The 21,149-nt window shown below is 40.0% G+C and overlaps 1 protein-coding gene across 1 annotated transcript in view; it reads left to right on the top strand.

Moving 5' to 3' along the window:
- Nucleotides 1-21,149, top strand: part of GPM6A (glycoprotein M6A) — a 1,151,487-nt gene that overhangs the window by 876,102 nt on the left and 254,236 nt on the right. Inside the window, exon 5 of the mRNA XM_044062515.1 lies at nucleotides 6,627-6,703. Within this exon, the coding sequence (XP_043918450.1) occupies nucleotides 6,627-6,703 (77 nt within the window). The remainder of the gene's footprint in view (nucleotides 1-6,626; nucleotides 6,704-21,149) is intronic.

Genomic DNA, 21,149 nt, shown 5'->3' with positions numbered 1-21,149 from the left:
AGGAAATGCAGTTAAAGACAGATGTTTAATCGTAAGACTTAATGTAAATGAATAATTGTGCAAAGTTTTAAGAAAGAATGTTCTGCCGCTTGCAGGGCTAAACTGTAAAAGAATAATGGTGTTCATAACAAAATGCAAAAGAATCAATTAGTGCTGGCTGAGATGTGAGAAATTGAATACCACACACACACACACACACACACACACACACACACACACACACACACACACACTTCATTCAGTTCAGTTCTGCTGCTGTCTGTTCGTGCCTGGCCCCTGTTCAGCGTGACATGATCCATTTAGTTCTGCTGCTCCGACTGTGACATAATAATCCATTCCGGTCCCCTGTTTAGAGTGACATGATCCATTCACTTTTGCTGCTCCGACACAATAATCCATTCCTCAATCCATCCATTCTATTCTAGTGCCGTTCCTACATTCCTGCTCGCTTTTGTAAATTTGCCATTCCCGCCTGCTTGAATTTGAGCTCTGCTTGCATAACGCTCCAAGGATCTCAATTCTGATAGGCTAGTAGCCCTGACGGAGCTGACATCATCGCGCACGTGATGACATCAGCTCCGTCAGCGCAAAAATTAAAAAACATTAAAAATACAAAGAAAAAATCGTAAATGAAGGGGTGCCACTCGGGAATCATGGCACCCCTTCATTTGAACCCCAAAACTCAGTAAAAACCGAGTAATTCAGTGCAGTTGGGAGGTATGCTTCTGTATCTGAGGTTGCCTGGATGTTACTGAAATGTGTTATTACCCTCTGTGCACCCAAACTGTTATGCATAAGATTTTGTAAATATATCTATCATTTGTTGTGTCTGAGAATACATTTTAGAATCTGCACAGTTTATTAATTTGTGTCTTGCCTCCTTCCACATCTTGTCTATCTATAACATGTTTTTTTATTATGCTCTATATCTTTATATAAAATTTTCTTCAAATTTTTCTTGATCTTGTCTCACACTCTGCTTAATTTTTTTGTCCAGCTTGTTTATTTCAGTTTTTGAAGTTGTAGTTAGACCTCTTTTCTATTTCTTATATTTTTTTGTCTCTCACCTTAAGCAAGTATCTTCTTATTATGGAAATAGCATCCTTATGCTGTGTGCCTAGATCCTGGTGTTAAACATTCTGTTTGATTCTTTGCATTCAAACAGTTTCTCTTTCAAAAATTTCCACATTCCTTCTACAGTTTTTCCACTGAACCCATCACTCCAATTAGTTTTACATAGTGACTGTTTTGCTTCCATATAATATGTAATTAATCTTCTGTGCATTGGTTTAGATTTCATTTTATCAGAATTATCTAGCAGCAAATTAACCTTTACAGCCCCATGATCATTGCCCGTCAATGGTGATAAAACTTAACAGGAAGTAACTAATTTTTTCAGGAACGCAAACAATGCCTAGTATGTTCCATTTCCTGGTAATTTTCTTTACAATCTGAAGTAATTGTTGTTCCAGAACATACTTTGTGAATTATTTCCTTACTAGCATTGTTGAATTAATATTATTCCAGTCTGTTTCTGATACATTTAAGTCCCCAACCTCTATTATTCTTCCCTCCTGTGTTTCATGCAAGAAATGTATGAATTCCTCTAGGTCATGAGCACTTGACTTTAGTGGTCTATTCACTTCAGCAATTGTAATATATCCCAGGGTTGTTGTTATTGTCACAGTTACACCATCTACAGTATAGGTAATCTAACCCATGTAAAGTGCATAATATCAGTGTAAACATAAAGAGGCCATTGTATACATTATGTAGACAAGTCTACTTTTGTAATCGATCATTTAGTCAATGTGATATGAAGATAAGAAGATTTAAATATTGGTTGACACATGGTCGGATAATTTAAGCTAATCATTCAATATAACACCTAACCTGCTAATCTGAAATAACTGACACTAGCATATTGCTACCATAGATGATAAAAAATGAAAGATTAGGAGGAGAAAAATGCCTGTATATTGCACAGTCATCATCTCTTTTCTTGTGTACAAGGAGTGCAGATGAGGTTGTGTTACCCCACACTATTTTAAATCCATGGGCATCCTAACACACTTGTTTCTGGGACTGCACATGAAAAGAAGGCCACTTAGGTACTTCCCAAAGTGAGTGGTATGCTTTGTTTCCACAATATCAGAGCACTGGATTTCCTCCCTTAAGGACATGGAGATGGCTAGACTGATCGCCTTCTGGGAATCAATTACAGAACAGAACAAGTTGCTGAAGGATAAGGTTGCAATGCAGTGTGAAGTTATCTCTAATCTTTGCTTGTAATTTTGAAGCCCACTAGTTCATAGTGTGGGTCCCTATCTTGGCTGCCTCCTGTCTGGGTTGTAATAGTGAATTATATGCCCAATGGCTACTTAGACAAGAACAGAGTAGCTGGATACTCTCACATCTCAGTTTCTCAGTGTATTGAGTCTGAGTTTCTGCAGTCTTGGATATCCCCCCACCCACTCCGCATCATTACTGGAGGGCAGCGACAGTGTACAAGATGTGCATAGCACATAATGGAAGACGGTGGCACACATCCATGTTTGCAGATATGTAGGCACTTGTTCTCAGTGCAAAGAAAAGTCATTGCACATAGGCATGTCGAGGGAAGAACAATGGATAAACTATAATAGAAAAACGAACCCACCTGCTGTATAATCGTGCATAGCACAGTCCATCAACCAGCACTCTCACAATAAAATGAAATACATGGGGAAGTAGACAAGTGAAATAATGGATAACTGGTGAGGGAACTGGGTTGACTGAGTAAACAGGTAGTGGATAATAATAAAACAAATGGTCCAAAAACAGCAGGAAAAAAATGGATAAGAAATATCAGTATTAGTGTTCTGCTGAATATGTGAAAGGCAAAATGTTTGTATTCTGTTGTAACTTCTCAAGGCAGTTTCTATATATATATATATATATATATATATATATATATATATATATATATATATATATATATATATATATATATATATATATATATATATATAAATACACACAGATATAGCTCACACACACATATACTTAAACTTGGGAAGTCTTTTGTTTTATAGTATCTATGATGACATTCACTTACTGAAATAAAATTCACTAAAATATCATTTTAGGGAGGATGGAAGCGAGTAGCCAATGTCAGCTTGCTCAACCTGGTGGAGGGAGGCAGCCAAGACTCGCTGCAGTAGCAGCATTGAGCTTGCTGGCCTCAGTGTTTTAAGCAGCATACCACTTGAATAGGTTACACGTGAGGAAGCATGCATACACACACCTCCTGATGGCAGACATAACAGGGCTCGCAAGGCTGCTGTGGAGTGGTGGAGTTGAGGGCACACATCCTGACAGCACTAAGACACTGCATCAGCATCCTTGATCTCCATACTGGCCCCGGATATGGGTTGGCTTGTACCCAGGGAAGACTAATGTGGATCTATTAGAACAGGTGAATTCAGAAAGGAGCTGATTACTTATTTTACCTACCTTCCTGCAATTGGCAAAGTAAGTAAATTCCTGAAATTTGTGCCTTCTGAAAATAACAGCTGTTGCAGTTTGTCATGCAATCACATAATTCTTTGCAGCATTACACCTCTTTCTGTAGTACACAAAACTTAATTAAATCCATTCTGAAATTGTGATATTTTCTGTGTCTGCCTCGGATACTTTTTACTGTTTGTGACAAATATTACATCACATCCACTACGTGTAAGCAAGGGATCGGTATTTCTTTGTATATTGTAAAAATGCATGCCTTCAGTTTGATAGAGATATGAAATCCACATGAGATTACTTCTCTGCATTTAATGTAGTTCCAAAAATGCATCTAGTAATACAAAACTACTGGCATTTCTTTGTACAGAATGAGACAGTATCACATCATTGATATTGTACTGAATAAAATTAACAGTTTTGCAATGCAATAGATAAAGGTGGGAACTCTAACGACTTTTCAAACTGTCGTCCTATAGCTCTACTATCTCCACTTGCAAAAATAATGGAGAAATGCATCCATAAGTAACTACTTAACCACCTACTCCAAAATAACTTACTTGCCAACTGTCAACATGGATTTAGACCACTCCACACTGCCATGCTATCCTTCACAGACTGCATTAACAAAAAAGTAACAACAATATTCTTTCCTCTGCAGTCTTTATTGATTTATCTAAAGCTTTTGATATGGTTAATCACCAGCTACTTTTAAATATACTCAAATCCCTTTCATTTGAACCCCTAACAATAAATTGGTTCAAATCTTACTTAGACAATAGACAGCAGGTTGTGCTATGGGATAATAAGCTTTCGACACACCTCCCCATTTCCGTTGGTGTTCCTCAGGGCTCCATTTTAGGCCCTCTCCTATTTTCCATTTTTATTAATGACCTTCACTCAGCTATTCCTCAAGCCACCTGTATTCAATATGCATTCAACTCCACAATAATCTGTTCACCTACTTCTCCAACTGAACTACAGTCCCTTACCCAGAAAGCATTCAATACAGTAGAACAATGGTTTTTGAACCGCTGCCTCCTCCTAAACCCCCAAAAAACTAAACTTTTACTTTTCACTCCAACCCATAAGTCCACCCCAGTATATTTCACATTCGTATCTAATAATGGCCCTCTCATATCTCCTGACCCAACCACTAAACTCTTAGGTATAACAATAGATAGCAATCTTAACTTTGATACTCATATAAACAACACAATAACAAACAGTCAACAAGAAATTGGGGTCCCTCTATAGAATCAAACCCTTTCTTACAACATTAGCCAGGACTGCTATAGCCAGAACTCACCTAATCTCCAGTCTGCTCTATGTTTCTCCTATATACACTAATCTCTCTAAAAACAACCTCAACAAACTGGCAATCTCCTGTAATAATATTGCCAGATATGCTACCGCCTCTCCTTTTAGAACTCATCATTGTCTTAATCTAAAGCAACTAGGATGGCTAGAGTTTCAAAATCACCTTCAATTTCACCAGCTTGCTATTGCCCATAAGACCCTGTATCAAGCCACCAACACTCCAGTACTCACTAACCTCATTACCCCTTACAACAATCTTTTAAAAATTTACGCTCCTCAAACAAACTACTTATCTATACTAGCAGATCCAACAACTTGGCAGGTGACTCTCTGTTCTCTAATACTGTTGGAAAGCGCTGGAATCTCCTACCCACTGAACTCTCATCTCTGTCTTCACTAACACTTTTTAAACAGAAACTAAAATTATTTCTTAGTACACATTGGGTATGCCCTTGTACTAACTGTGACTAACTTTCTTCCTTTATACGAATGAATACTCTTTGCCCTTACAGACTTATCCTTAAAGAACCAAATGACCATGTTATTGCAATTTAAATATTTGTATACATGTATATAGTTACATCTTTTGTACATTACCTTATACTGCTTGTGTTATGCTCACTATGAGTATTGTATTTTTATTAACAACAGCTGTCTTAAGCTCGGACTGTTTAAACATTCCATATTGTATATTGTATGTGTGTTGAAGCTTTTTTCCTCTACTGAAAATGGACTTGTATCCAGTTAGACTAGCCTGGTCAACAAATGTAAAATAAAAAAAAAAGAATAAAAAATTAAGAAACTGATAGAAAAACTGTACTTTCTCTTAAAGTATTCTAATAGTCTATTAACATACTGAAGCAGTCCAGCGCTGACATTTAAGATGTGGGTTGTAGAGCCTGACACATTAGTTTAGCCCATCAGGTTCTACTTAACAAACCAGCTAATTTTTTGTACTCCTGTCTATCTTGTAAAGGACCTTCCCAGTCTCTGTGGGGACAGCCTTGTAAGAGATTTTAAAATAGGAATAAACACAGATAAAATTACAGTAAACTTACTATATAAAACCTAAAAGTGAGTGCACTATAACAGGATAAATATTTATTTATTTATTTTATTTTATTGACATTTGTTAACTGGATTTGTCCAACTGGGCTTGTGGCCCATTTTCAGTGGAGACCCGAGGAGAAAAGCTCCAGTAGTACATTTTTAAACAAGTACAATTTTAAGCAATATTGATATAATAGCAGTTATAGCAAAAAGATTCACATATGTTGGGTTACATGCATAAAGTTAAAGTTGCATTAAAAAGAAGCTTAGTAACATAATTTTACATTGATATAGTTCAACAGGTCAACAATAAAAAAAATTTTGTTTGTATAAAATTATGCAAATGCTTAGTAGACACACTGGAGAGAGAGAGGTGTAATGAGGTACTAAGTATTGACCTTTTGAGGGTACATAAAGGGAAGGAAGACTAGATGGGGTCATAGCAAAGGTAGGTTCTAGAATTGAGAAAATGAGCTTTTAGTTCATTTTTAAAGTGTGAGGTGTGGGAGATTGCACGTAAGTCAAGGGGAAGTTTGTTCTAAGCATGGGCAAGGGACTGTTTGTAGAGATTAGAGATTAAATTAGAGATGAGATGTTAACTTTAGGGTGGTCTTAGGAGGGAAATAAAATCTGGTTTTCAGAAAAGTTCTTAGCAGGGGGCAGTTTCAGAGGCTGGTGATAAGCTGTATTTACTTCAAGGCTAGTGGCAATGTCTTTGTCAGTTTATAACAATTTAGTATTTTATTCTGTTTCAGGAATTGTAACTGTTGGAGAACAAAAGAAAATCTGCACCACTAATGATAATTTCTTCAAGATGTGCCAGTCAAATGAAGTAAGTGAATAAATAAAGCACTTGATAAGGACTAAGTGTAACAGCAGAATTAAAATGCTTTTGTATTGTGCTTTCTACACACTCCATTTCCTCAATTACATAACAAAGCAATCATTTTTATGCATTTTAGTTAAAAAAAAGAAATTTTTATCAGTGCCGTATTGTGAATCACCAGAGAATTACTTTAAGGCATAAACATAAATTAGGATTTTTGTAGAAATATGTCCTACTACTGATACTGAAAAATATCAAAATGTGAGGGTGTTTTGCCTATAATGTGACATGGGTTTTACTACAAGTATAACTGATTATCTGCATTGCTTAAACATTCTTTTCAGAAATAAATGAGATTGCAGTCATGATAAATGTCTGTAAATTAGTTATCTTTGATGATGACTTCACCGGATAAAAGGACTGTGAGAACAAATTAAATTCACCATTTTTTATGACCTGGTTCCATGAGTTAGCTTTTTCTCTGAAGACAGAAAATGTCACTACTTTGCTTCCATTTTATATGATTTATTACTTTATCAATGGATGGCCGCAAAAGAAAAAATATTGTTCTCATTTTTGATAACCTCATAAATATTAATTTTTTCCCAAAATGGCCTTTTCTTTGACTTATTTATTTTCCCAGTCTTTGGTGAAGTATGTTTTAAAGAATCATTTTCTTCATACTGCCTTGTGACATTACATATTCAGAATGTAATTATCAAAAATAGCCATAAAATGGTAGGCTACACTTCGTACTGCTGTGTTCAAGTACAGATATATCTGCCACACTAATTTTATTATATGAAAAATTCACAGTAACTACCCTGCACTCATTATAAACATCCATCACTTATTTACACTGTCTCATAGCACAGAAACTGTATAAATGAATGCATCCTGAGAACATACTAGTGACCTGTTGCCCATAAAGCAACTAGCATGATGTTATGGTGTGAAGGAATTTGAATTACCATTGTACTTATCTAGATATTTTAATGCAGTTTATTTCACAGGTCCTGGAGCTTTCTGTAATGTACCCATCCCTCTTGCTTCTAATTTTTTAATGCTGATTTTTTACCCTGTGGATTATGTGTACTTTTGTTTCATTTCTGTACTCTATGCTCCAGGTAAAAGATCTATTTAACTACTTGGAGACCATCTTCCCTAAGTAATCCATATGGAAGAAAGAATAAGGACAGATGTCCAGCATCATATCACTGTTCTGACAGCCTTAGTGATATGATCAGACAAGCCTGTCTGCTTCCAAACCTTGAGGGCATCATCCATATGTCCGAACCACTGAAGATCTAGAGGAGTGTGGTAGGACAGATGTTAGGGCACCAAACTCTCAAAACTTTCTTGCCATTGATGCTTGCTCTCTGCTGACACTTTGAGAGATTGATGGTTGCCTAGTGTTTCTTTAAAGCTAGACAGATATGTACTGCATTGGAGACTACCTTCTATTTCCTGTGGGGAAAAAAAAACATATTTTCTGTCAAAAACTATAGTTTTCTTTCAGGGATTTTGACTGTTGAACTTGGGACTAATGTCTGTTCTACCAGATTAAATAAAGAAAGGATTTTACTCAAGGATATTTCAGGTACCAAAGAAATAGGGATCACGGAGACCTGTTCTAGATGTTTCTTTTCTAAACATCAAAATGTTTTTTTCAGTCTCTGATACCTTTCATTCCTCCTTCCCAATTTTCTAGCGATTGTAGAGTTAAAAGATGTGTATCATCACATTCCAATTCTTAAAGTTTTCGGGTACATTTTAAGATTTTCTATATCTGTTTCATGTTTTCAGTTTTCTACCTTATTCTGTGGAGTGTCAACAGCTTCAGGGGTGTTTGTAAAGTGCATAGCACCTATAGTATTCCATTGCAGGTTAGAGGGTTTTCATAGCTTTCCACTTTTAGACAACTTCCTTATTTTTGAAGACACTTTTAGCTGCTGTCAAGAATCTGTTTCTTTGGTAAAGTACTTTTTTCCTCATTCTGGGATTTCAGGTGAACCTAGAGTACTCCTCTCTCATTCCACAGGACAATATTTCTAGGATTTGTCCTGTATACATCTCTGATTATGGCTTTTCTATGTTGGTCCCTTGGAATTCCCCAAGTCTCATCCAGAATAATCCGCAATATAACTTGAACACTCAATTTTCCTTTTAACTTTTCCACTTAACTTTAGGGCAGTGTGAACCAAAAGGCTGACCAGATAGTAAACCACATGGTTTCCCCGAACCACTCATTCCCCTTATTCAGTATAATTCTTCCTCCTCCTCCACCTTTCTGGCCCTCGTTCTACTTAAACCCGCCTTCCATGCATATTTTTCTCCATAATCAAACTCCTCTATACCATCTGTAAAATGAATCCTAGTTAACTAGCCCATTCCTTTTAACATATGTATGATTAGAGGTTTTAGGCTGCAATGTTATTCTTTTGAGTTTCTTCATTTTTTCTTTGCCTAGTTTAATTGGAACAGCATTAGCATTTTATTTTCAGTTTGGTCTTTCCCTAAGTTTCATCCAGAATAATCCGCAACATATTGTGCACACTTAATTTTCCTTTTAACTTCTCCACATATCTTAATGCTTGAGTGAACCAGTAGGTCGACCTGATAGTAAACTACATGGTTCCCCCAAACCACACGTTCCCCTGATATCCATAGCAGCTTCCATGCATATTTTTTCTCCATAAACAAACTCCTCTATACCATCTGTAAAATAATCTTAGTTTACTAGCCCATTCCCTAGCCCCCTAAGCACGTGCAGTATACATATTCCCCTGTTTCTTTCAACTATTGCAATACCTGAACCCTCGATCATTGTCTTACCCCCAAAGTGCATAGCTTTTTCTGGCTTTAAAATTGCCCTCCCCCTTTAACATAGGCTCTGTTTTAATGTATTTACGATTATAGTTTTTAGGCTGTAATACTATATTATTTGAGTTTTTCTTCATTTTTTCTCTACCTAGTTTACTTGCAACCACTGTAGGATAAGCATTTCCCCCCACAAGAAGCTTCCCTGAGGAAGAACACTAAAGTGCCAGCTCCCCCTTTACACTGCTCCCCCATTACTCTGTCTTTTCCCAGATTTTAAACTGCCCTTTAGATCTACATAGCATATTATCTCCACTTGGAGTACTGCCCAAAACATATTTTTGAGAGAGGGATTTTTAAAATAAATTAAATAAGCATGCTTGATTGTTTTTAACTTGAACACACTCATAGTGACTATTTTGGATAGTGGCCTTTTCAACTCATGAACCCATGTGTTTTAATGTCTGGTTTTAAAATTACTATTTTTGATAAGGGCCTTGTAAGAGCACAAACTCACATTTTATCCTTTAATACTAAAGGACAATACGATTACTACTTAGGGTATTGAGCCATAATGTCTGATTATCATATCTCTGCCCAGATTTTTGCAGAATGTGCTGATTTTTGCTTCATATTTTTGGATTGTTCTTTATAAAACTTGTAGTTTTCTTTCAAATCAATGAGCATTTAAGTCACTAAATGGCAGGCATTTAAGTTTCAGACTTGATATCCTTCAGAAAATGTATGCTAAAGCAAAGCCTGCCATTCTAGCATGTTTGTAAGTTTATATGAGCGACATTTAAAGAGAGTCCCTATTTTTAAGCCTTTGTTACCCCCATTATTTTTGGCTTAGTCCAGATGTTTCATGCTAAGAGGTATGCTGAATATTGATGCAAACTGAGAGAAATGTTGGCTTGAAAGCTTTTTTGATACTATTAAACCGTTAAAAGGTTGTATATTGTGGATCTTTGATTTTCAGGGTTTGCCAGGCTTGAACAATACATCATCACCAACGTATTAAAAAAGGCATTTGCCATTTCCTCACTCACTCAAGACGATTGCTCAAACACCTGACACACACCCAAACTTGTGAATAAATAGAGCTCTTCTTTGACTGCCAAACCAGCACCTAACAGCACTCAGTTAGCTTCCTATGAAGACTCTACTAAAAGCCTTGAATGAGCAACTGAGACTTTGGTCTTCTCTGTTATCTACTGATGCATTGAATGAGCAACTGAAAATCTTATCTTTTTTAACCGCTAACCAACACTGAGGTTTTTGCTTAGAGATTTCTGCCCCATATCCAGAGCAGCTTCATAGCATTTTTAGGTACGACAAGGAAGACAGGGATCCAGCACTGAGATTTCAGCTAAAACTGAAGTTCATAATTTTTTAAAGTGCTGCAAGGAGGAGCGGCAGCCACACTGAGATCTTAACTAAAGCCCAGGTTTTTTTCTAAACTGAGATTTCTACCTACACTGGGACTACAGCCACACATCCAGGGCTAAGTTAATTTACTTGAGTGCAAAGGGTGATTTCTCTGCGTCCTGGAGTAAGCTAGCATCTCTTCTGTTTTTTCCTCCCTACACAGGAGGGCATTACTCACACAACTGGGACACTGCTTCTGTATTATTGACCCTTGGACAAAGTGAATTTGTAGAAATAACAGTTTCTGAAATTTTCCTACAACTGCCAGGTTTTTCCCAGGATCCTAGGTTTCATGGCTTCTGTGATTCTTGTGATTCCTTTAGCCAGACGTCACATGAGAAATATTCAGTGGTTCATCAAATGCCCAACACCAGCACCCTCGCCTTTCAAATCAAAGTGCTGGATTTTGTTAAAAAGTAGATTATGTGGTTGTTGAATCAATTGTCTTCCATCACAGATGCCCTTTCTCCCATCCAGCCCCTACTCATTCTGAAACCCCAAATGCCTCAGATTTTGTTTAAGTTATTTTCCTGTGCCACTGTCAAGCAGAGACACAGAAGTGATCCCTGGGGAGTATTTCCTATTTCCCATCTGCTCATCAAGATTTTTCTTGAAGAGTGCTAATGAAGAACTTTGCTTGACATAGATGGGTAGCCTGTTCTAGAGTTTGGGAAATCTCTGGGACAGGAATCTATCCCTCCGGCATGTCCTGTTTATTTTGGTGACTAGGTTTAGGTCCCTAGAGCGTGTATTTCAGAGGGATTGAGATATCTTTAGGTGTAGCATGTCCAACAGCACTGGGTTTGACATAGCTTTATATGTTAGGTAGAGATCACCACGGAGTAGGCGATATACTATGGAGTAAAGCTGGAGTTTTTTGAGACGGTCAGTGTAGGGCATATATTTGAAGCCAGTAATCCTCTTTGTGAGGTACTTCTGTGGCCTTTCCAGCTGCTGCAGATGTCTTGAGAGGTACATTCCAAAAGGGGTGTTGTACTCTACAATGGGTCTAATGAGTGTCGAGTAGAGGGGAACAATGACCTCTTTTTCCTGGATGAGAACCCTTTTATGATGAGGTGCGCCATGTAGAAGGACTTCCTGACTACTGTGGCGATGTGACTATCAAAGGACAGACTACTGTCCACCTGGGTCCCAAGGCCTTTTATCACACATTCAGTGTTAAGTAGACTGCTGTCTATGTAGTAGTTCATGGGTACAGAGTTTTTCACCAAAGGGGATGACAATGCACTTTTTGGCATTGAGCTTGAGGCCATGGCTCTGACACCAGGCATCTGTCTCAGCTAGGCTATTCTGTACGATTTCCACATCATTTGGGGACTGGACTATTGCTCCTAGTTTGCAGTCATCTGTGAACGTTGTTAGCCAGAGGCCTTCTTTGTTAGCCTGTACTTCAGAGAAGTAGATACCAAACAGGAGAGGTCCCAAGACTGAACCCTGTGGTACTCCACTTGTCAGTGGTTTGAGGTCAGATTTGGAGTCTGCAACTTTTACAGTGTGGGTTCTGTCAGTGAGCCATTTGGCAACCCATCTTGTGACCTAAGGATTTATACCTAGATGTTCATCATGCATACAGCTGCAGTAATCACATATGGGTTCTCTGCCATCAGGCGGTCCCTCGGTCGGCCGAATTCCAAAGTCTAGGTCCGGCGTCGGTTGTTGTCACTTTCTTTCCTGACGTCAGTGAGGCAGGGGTGTATAAGACACAGCCGACGCCATTTTCTTCGGTCTTTTTTGCCGCATGGTGCCCGAAGCAGAAGCAGTTCGCAAGTGCCGGTCGGCCAGCTCCTGAATTTATGAAAAATTGGAAACCGAAGTCTTCATTAAAGCTAAGTACCCCATTGGGGAAACTTTTCTTGCCTCAGACTGATGTCAGAAAAAGTTAACTATTGCATTTCTTGTGGGAAGTAAATACCACATAAGGATTTCCATTCCCTTTGCATACCTTGTTTAGGCCCAGACCACGACGTCTCGGGCTGTCGCTTTTGCGCGACTTTCAATAAACGCACTATTAAGCGTCGGGCGGAGTTCGCCCAACACTTTTTTGGTACAGCCTTTGATTATAAAATGTCGTCGGAGACTCTGACTACCGTTTTGACCAAAAAACACAAGGACCGACACGCGAGGTCCGCGGTCCCCACCGACACCACGCCAAAACCGGCTACACGTGGTCCGGTTCTCAGCGAGATGCCTATGCAGTGCCTGACTACCGACGACACGTCTTTGGCGGTGTCTTCTGTAACCGAGACCGCAGGTTCCTCGGCCCAGACCCAGACTACAACCACTGAAGCCACTGTGAGCGTTGAGCCTCCAAATGTGGACAGGTCCACTTCCACCCATGGTGTCTTTAGACCTTCATCTTCCTTTTCCATTAAGGCCTTTACTAAGTCCAAATCAGCCAGGCATCCCAAGAGGCCTGTTGCACAGGGCCCATCCTCAGGCCCCATGCCTAAAAAGCAGATGCTTAAAATGGCTGAAGATTTAATTACTCTTATCAGGGGTTCCCAACCCCCTCCAGACAAGAGACCCAGAGTGGAGGAGGATTCTCCCTCTTCTGATCAGGGCTCCATTTTTTCAGAACATTCTGATGTAGAGGAACACTCTTACTCCCCATTTGAAGACTCGGACGCAGAGCAGTCTATTCCTTCAGTATCTTCTCCTGAGGATTTTTCTTTTGGGGAAACCTTGCACACCTTGAGGGAACACTTCCATTGGGAAGGCCAAGACTTTTCTGATTCCAAGAAAAGACTTAGGGAATTTCTTTTGTTAACTCAACACAGACCTCTGGTGATACCTCCTGTCTTGGACGTACTTGATGATGTTTACTCGGAGGCTTGCCTTAATCCGGATTCACTGCCTCCTGCCCCAGTCAAGCCTGATAGGTACTACAGGGTTCCTAACTCTCACCAATTTCTTTACAAAAGCCATAATGCTGACCCTGAAACCATTTCTCAGGGCCCCAAGGGAATGAAGGCCTCTACTGCTAAGAATCCACTTCCTTCAGAAAGAGAGTCAAGATCCTTAGAAAGGTGGGGAAAAAAGGTATATACCTCGGCCACCCTAGCTATGAGGGCCTTAAATTGTCAGTTTCATATGCTTAAATATCAGCAGTTTCTGTTATCACAATTAAGAAATAAAATGTCTCAACCTGAACAACCAGATTTGAAGGAGTTGCAGGATATGATGCATAGTGCAGAGCAAGTGGGTAAACACACTTTACAATGTGGCTATGATGCCCTAGAGGCCTCAAGTAGAGCTGCTGTTACAGGGTCAGTCATTCGTAGACATGCATGGCTTAGGGAACAAATCTTGCTTGATCATGTGAAAGCTAAACTATTAGATGCTCCTTTACAAAAGGATGTGCTATTTGGTACTAATGCTGAGGAGATACTACGGAAAATGGAAGAAAAATCCAAATCTATGCAAACAGTCAAAGCTTTTCTACAGGTTCAACCATCACATTTTAGCAGAAATTGGCCTTCTAAAAACTGGTCCTTTCCAGCCACAGACAAGCCCCAAAGAGGTAGATACAGACGCACAAGGGGCAGAGGGCAATCACAAGGATCATATAGAGGCAGGCAATGGCAATCTCCAGCACCAAGAGGTGGTGAGGACATTGCAGAACAATACAGGAAACAAACCCAATGACTTCCTCCTTTCCATGCCAAGCAAATACCAGCTGGCAGCACCCTTGGGAGGAAAGCTGGCATTATTTACAAGAAATTGGCATATTGTCACAACAGACAAATGGATCCTGGACGTTATAAACAGAGGCTACAGATTTCATTTTCACAGTCTCCCAAAAATGAGAGGCATGCCAAACCTGCCACACAATCAAAGGGCAGAGGCACAACTACAAATTTCAAAGCCCATAGACATGAAAGCTATTCAAGAGGTACCTACTCACGAACAAGGTCAAGGTCTTTATTCCAGGCTATTTCTGGTACCAAGGGAAGGAACCGACTGGAGACCCATTTTGGACTTATCCATCCTGAACACATTCTTACTCGTACCAAAATTCAAGATGCTCACATTACAGCAGCTTCTTCCCATGCTGGGCAAGGAGTTTTGGCTGGTAACATTGGACCTCAAGGAGGCATACCTGCATGTCCCAATCAGACAAAGCTGCAGAAGATACCTCAGATTTCTTGCAGGTTCAATACACTATCAATTCTCTGCATTACCCTTTGGCTTATCTACTGCGCCCAGAGTATTCAAGAAATGCCTGGCATCAGTAATTGCCTACTGCAGACTTCAAGGGATACAAATTTACCCTTATTTGGACGCCTGCCTGATCCAAGCGGACAGCAAGCACATACTTCTGGAACATCTGGCTTATGCAACACTGTTACTGAATTCTCTGGGATACACAATCAACAAAGAGAAATCCAGGCTAACACCATCTCAGAAAATAACTTTCCTGGGTGCCAACTTGGACAGAAATACCCAAATGGCCTATCTTATGCCAGAAAAACAGGGGCAACTAACTCAGTACTTCAAAACACTAGCAAATTGTACCAGGCTTACTGCAAGGAAAATCCTGCAGGCTCTGGTCTTCATGGCATCTTGCATTCTTTTAATCCCATGTGCAAAGTTGCATATGAGGAAACTTCAATGGTACCTAAAAAACCTATGGTCTCAACACAGCCACAGTTTGGAAACAATAATACCAATAATTCCATGTTTGCAAAAGGAATTTCAATGGTGGGCCCAAGCATGTCAAACAAACACAGGTCTTCCATTCTGCAAGCCTCAAGCAAATCAAGTCATCACAAGAGACGCCTCAGACTACGCCTGGGGGGCGCACATGACAGACAGGTGCATTCAGGGCAAATGGTCCCAAAAGGAAAAGCACCTTCACATCAATCAAAAAGAAATGCTAGCAGTGATAAATGCAATTACAGCATTCAAGAACCTCCTGCATCCAGGGCAATTATTGATAAGAACAGACAACACCACAGTAATGTGGTACATAAACAAACAAGGAGGAACACATTCATACCCCCTGTGCAGACTAGCCATGACACTTTGGAACTTGGCTCTGGAATGGCAAATCGAACTTCAAGCACAGTACTTGCCAGGCTTGGAAAACACACTGGCAGACAATCTAAGCAGAAATATGACAGATCCACACGAATGGAAGTTGCATCCTCAAGTGTTTACAAAGATAATCCAAGCGTGGGGGAGGCCAGACATAGATCTCTTCCCTCCCACAGGAATCATCAATTGGAAAAGTTCTGTTCAAGGACCTTTCATCCAAAGGCCTGGAGAGTGGACGCCCTTTCATTCAGTTGGACAGCATGGACAGTTTACGCTTTCCCATCTCTGCCTCTTCTGCCAAAGGTGCTCTTGAAGGCAAGAGCAGACAGACCGAAGATGATACTAATTGCTCCAGACTGGCCAAGACAACACTGGTACCCACTACTGAGGAGCCTAACACATGCTCCTCCCTGGCCCCTACCTCTAAATTTGCCCCCTCTTCTTTGGGGCCCCGACTCAAAAGGCTCCCCATTACTCTGTCTTTTCCCAGATTTTAAACTGCCCTTTAGATCTACATAGCATATTATCTCCACTTGCAGTACTGCCCAAAACATATTTTTGAGAGAGGGATTTTTAAAATAAATTAAATAAGCATGCTTGATTGTTTTTAACTTGAACACACTCATAGTGACTATTTTGGATAGTGGCCTTTTCAGCTCACGAACCCATGTGTTTTAATGTTTGGTTTTAAAATTACTATTTTTGATAAGGGCCTTGTAAGAGCACAAACTCACATTTTATCCTTTAACACTAAAGGACAATACGATTACTACTTAGGGTATTGAGCCATAATGTCTGATTATCATATCTCTGCCCAGATTTTTGCAGAATGTGCTGATTTTTGCTTCATATTTTTGGATTGTTCTTTATAAAACTTGTAGTTTTCTTTCAGATCAATGAGTATTTAAGTCACTAAATGGCAGGCATTTAAGTTTCAGACTTAATATCCTTCAGAAAATGTATGCTAAAGCAAAGCTTGCCATTCTAGCATGTTTGTAAGTTTATATGAGCGACATTTAAAGAGAGTCCCTATTTTTAAGCCTTTGTTACCCCCATTATTTTTGGCTTAGTCCAGATGTTTCATGCTAAGAGGTTGAGAGGTATGCTGACTATTGATGCAAACTGAGAGAAATGTTGGCTTGAAAGCTTCTTTGATACAATTAAACCGTTAAAAGGTTGTATATTGTGGATCTTTGATTTCCAGGGTTTCCCAGGCTTGAACAGTACATCATCACCAACGTATTAAAAAAGGCATTTGCCATTTCCTCACTCACATAAGACGATTGCTCAAACACCTGACACACACCCAAACTTGTGAATAAATAGAGCTCTTCTTTGACTGCCAAACCAGCACCTAACAGCACTCAGCTTCCTATGAAGACTCTAATAAAAGCCTTGAATGAGCAACTGAGACTTTGGTCTTCTCTATTATCTATTGATGCATTGAATGAGCAGCTGAAAATCTTATCTTTTTTAACCGCTAACCAACACTGAGGTTTTTGCTTTGAGATTTCTGCCCCATATCCAGAGCAGCTTCATAGCATTTTTAGGTACGACAAGGAAGACGGGTATCCAGCACTGAGATTTCAGCTAAAACTGAAGTTCATAATTTTTTAAAGTGCTGCAAGGAGGAGCGGCAGCCACACTGAGATCTTAACTAAAGCCCAGGTTTTTTCTAAACTGAGATTTCTACCTACACTGAGACTACAGCCACACATCCAGGGCTAAGTTAATTTACTTGAGTGCAAAGGGTGATTTCTCTGCGTCCTGGAGAAAGTGAGTAAGCTAGCATCTCTTCTGTTTTTTCCTCCCTACACAGGAGGGCATTACTCACACAACTGGGACACTGCTTCTGTATTATTGACCCTTGGACAAAGTGAATTTGTAGAAATAACAGTTTCTGAAATTTTCCTACAACTGCCAGGTTTTTCCCAGGATCCTAGGTTTCATGGCTTCTGTGATTCTTGTGATTTCTTTAGCCAGACTTCACATGAGAAATATTCAGTGGTTCATCAAATGCCCAACACCAGCACCCTCGCCTTTCAAATCAAAGTGCTGGATTTTGTTAAAAAGTAGATTATGTGGTTGTTGAATCAATTGTCTTCCATCACAGATGCCCTTTCTCCCATCCAGCCCCTACTCATTCTGAAACCCCAAATGCCTCAGAATTTGTTTAAGTTATTTTCCTGTGCCACTGTCAAGCAGAGACACAGAAGTGATCCCTGGGGAGTATTTCCTATTTCCCATCCGCTCATCAAGATTTTTCTTGAAGAGTGCTAATGAAGAACTTTGCTTGACATAGATGGGTAGCCTGTTCCAGAGTATCGGAAATCTCTGGGATGGGAATCTATCCCTCCAGCATGTCCTGTTTATTTTGGTGACTATGTTTAGGTCCCTAGAGCATGTAGCTCGGAGGGATTGAGATTTCTTTAGGTGTAGCATGTCCAACAGCACTGGGTTTGACATAGCTTTATATGTTAGGCAGAGATCACCTCGGAGTAGGCGATATACTATGGAGTAAAGCTGGAGTAGACGGTCAGTGTAGGGCATATATTTGAAGCCAGTAATCCTCTTTGTGAGGTACTTCTGTGGCCTTTCCCACTGCTGCAGATGTCTTGAGAGGTACATTCCAAAAGGGGTGTTGTACTCTACAATGGGTCTAATGAGTGTCGAGTAGAGGGGAACAGTGACCTCTTTTTCCTGGATGAGAACCCTTTTATGATGAGGTGCACCATGTAGAAGGACTTCCTGACTACTGTGGCGATGTGACTATCAAAGGACAGACTACTGTCCACCTGGGTCCCAAGGCCTTTTATCACACATTCAGTGTTAAGTAGACTGCTGTCTATGTAGTAGTTCATGGGTACAGAGTTTTTCACCAAAGGGGATGACAATGCACTTTTTGGCATTGAGCTTGAGGCCATGGCTCTGACACCAGGCATCTGTCTCAGCTAGGCTATTCTGTACAATTTCCACATCATTTGGGGACTGGACTATGGCTCCTAGTTTGCAGTCATCTGTGAACTTTGTTAGCCAGAGGCCTTCTTTGTTAGCCTGTACTTCAGAGAAGTAGATACCAAACAGGAGAGGTCCCAAGACTGAACCCTGTGGTACTCCACTTGTCACTGGTTTGAGGTCAGATTTGGAGTCTGCAACTTTTACAGTGTGGGTTCTGTCAGTGAGCCATTTGGCAACCCATCTTGTGACCTAAGGATTTATATCTAGTTTAGTGAGTTTAGCTATAATTCCAGAATGGGGGATGGTGTTGAAAGCCTTGGCGAGGTCAAGATAGGCTGTTTGAACCAACTTACCCTCATCTACGGCTTTGGTGACTGCCTCAAAGAAGTCGATCAGGTGGCATGATCTGCCTTTCACAAATCCGAACTGGGTGGGATCCAAAGTTTGGAGGTTACCAATGTCTTTGTTTATGTGTTCCATGATGATACTTTCCATGGCCGTGCAGACCAGGCTCATCAGGCTAATAAGGCAATAATTCCCGGGATTAGTGGTGGCTCCCCCTTTGTGGAGTGGGATAACTGTTGCTGTACACCATTCAGTGGGCACAAAGCCTGATGTGAGGCTATGATTGAACATGGTGCTTAGGTGGAGAGCCAGTTCATTCTGAAGTTCGTGTAAAATGCAGCCTGGGATGTTGTCCAGTCGCATGGATGCTGTGTTTTTGGCTTTAGAGAGTGCAGCTTTTACATGCGTAGTTGTGATTACAGGGACTCTGCATTCTTCCTGTATAGATATTGGCCCTTGATGGGGTGGGGGTGGGGTAAAGTTAGCACTGAACCTATCTGCCAGGATGTTGGCAATATCAGTTGGTTCTGTAATTTACATGCCGTTATGCTGTAACTCAGAGCAGATCTGGGTGTTGCCATTGAGATTCTTGACATAGCTATAGAATGCTTTGTGGTTGTCCCTAGAATCAGTGGTGATTTTGTTTTCATAGCTAGCTTTGGAGGATCTTATAAGGGATCTCAGCTTCTTACTGAGGCTGACCAGGGAGCTCCTCCACTCATGGGATTTTACTGTCTTTTGCATCAATTTCTTCCGTCTGTTGTACAGTTTGTTTATGGCAGGGGACCACCAGATTGGCTTCCTTTTTTTTGGAGGATAGCATCTTGGTTCTGTTTGGGATAGCACGATCCATGCAGTCGTGTAAGTGCTTATAGAGTGCATTTGTGTAGGATTCAGCAGTTGTAACTGTATTGTCCATCTGCATGGGTGTCATGAAATTCACCTCTTCTGTCTTAAGAAGCATGAAGTTGGCTTTGGAGAAATTGTTTAGGTAGGTAGAGTTAACTCCTAAAACCCTATCACATAAAATAAACAGTTACCGAAACAACTGAAAACAAAACATTGACCCTTCACTTATGCAAAGATAACCTAGCATTGCACTGCACATGAGCTTAATAATCCTCACTTCATGACCAATGGCAGCTCTGCAATAACTTCAAGGGCATTATAAAAACCAAGCAGAATCAACTACATGCCTTCATGCCACATTGCAACCCCATTTACCACCCAATCCAGTAATAACCAAATGAGCTCTCCTTAATGCCAGAGCAATAACAATTCTAATAACTCCCCCATCACTACCAACCAAAACATTAAACTCCCATTGTCTAGCAATCCTGCCATCACATTAACCATCTCTTACAAGCAATAAAACAGCTCAACAGTCATCATGGCATGCTAACAACTCAACAAACAAGCCATACTATTTCGTTATTAAACCAAATTGGATACCATCATACCAATGAAATCTCTTTAACGCAGGTGCAATATCAATCCAGACATTAAACCAGCTAACCTTCGTAACATGAAATGATTAAGCAACCATCATGGCATTATTAGCAGCCCAACCACCATCAATCATGTAAGTTCCATAATGGCAACTGAAAACAAACCACAATCCCCCAACAACCCCAATGAACCTCCTACACCAGCTAACACAAACACCAAAAGTAAAATAAATACTCCATGTCCCCTCAATCATCCTCCCTCACACAAGCCACTGACTCAACCCTCCAGCTTATAAACCTCATCACATACATAGCCAAAGTGACAAACAGGCCAAACGACTGAAAGTAAACCCTTAATCGCTCCCTGATGTTAACCCAATGCCCAAAGTGACGAG

The sequence above is a fragment of the Protopterus annectens genome, chromosome 2.part1 (genome assembly GCF_019279795.1).
Source record: "Protopterus annectens isolate FY-2018-M chromosome 2.part1, PAN1.0, whole genome shotgun sequence".
Lineage (NCBI taxonomy): Eukaryota > Metazoa > Chordata > Ceratodontiformes > Protopteridae > Protopterus > Protopterus annectens.
The sequence above is the reverse complement of the archived record's forward strand: the minus strand, read 5'-3'. Positions and strand labels throughout refer to the sequence as shown.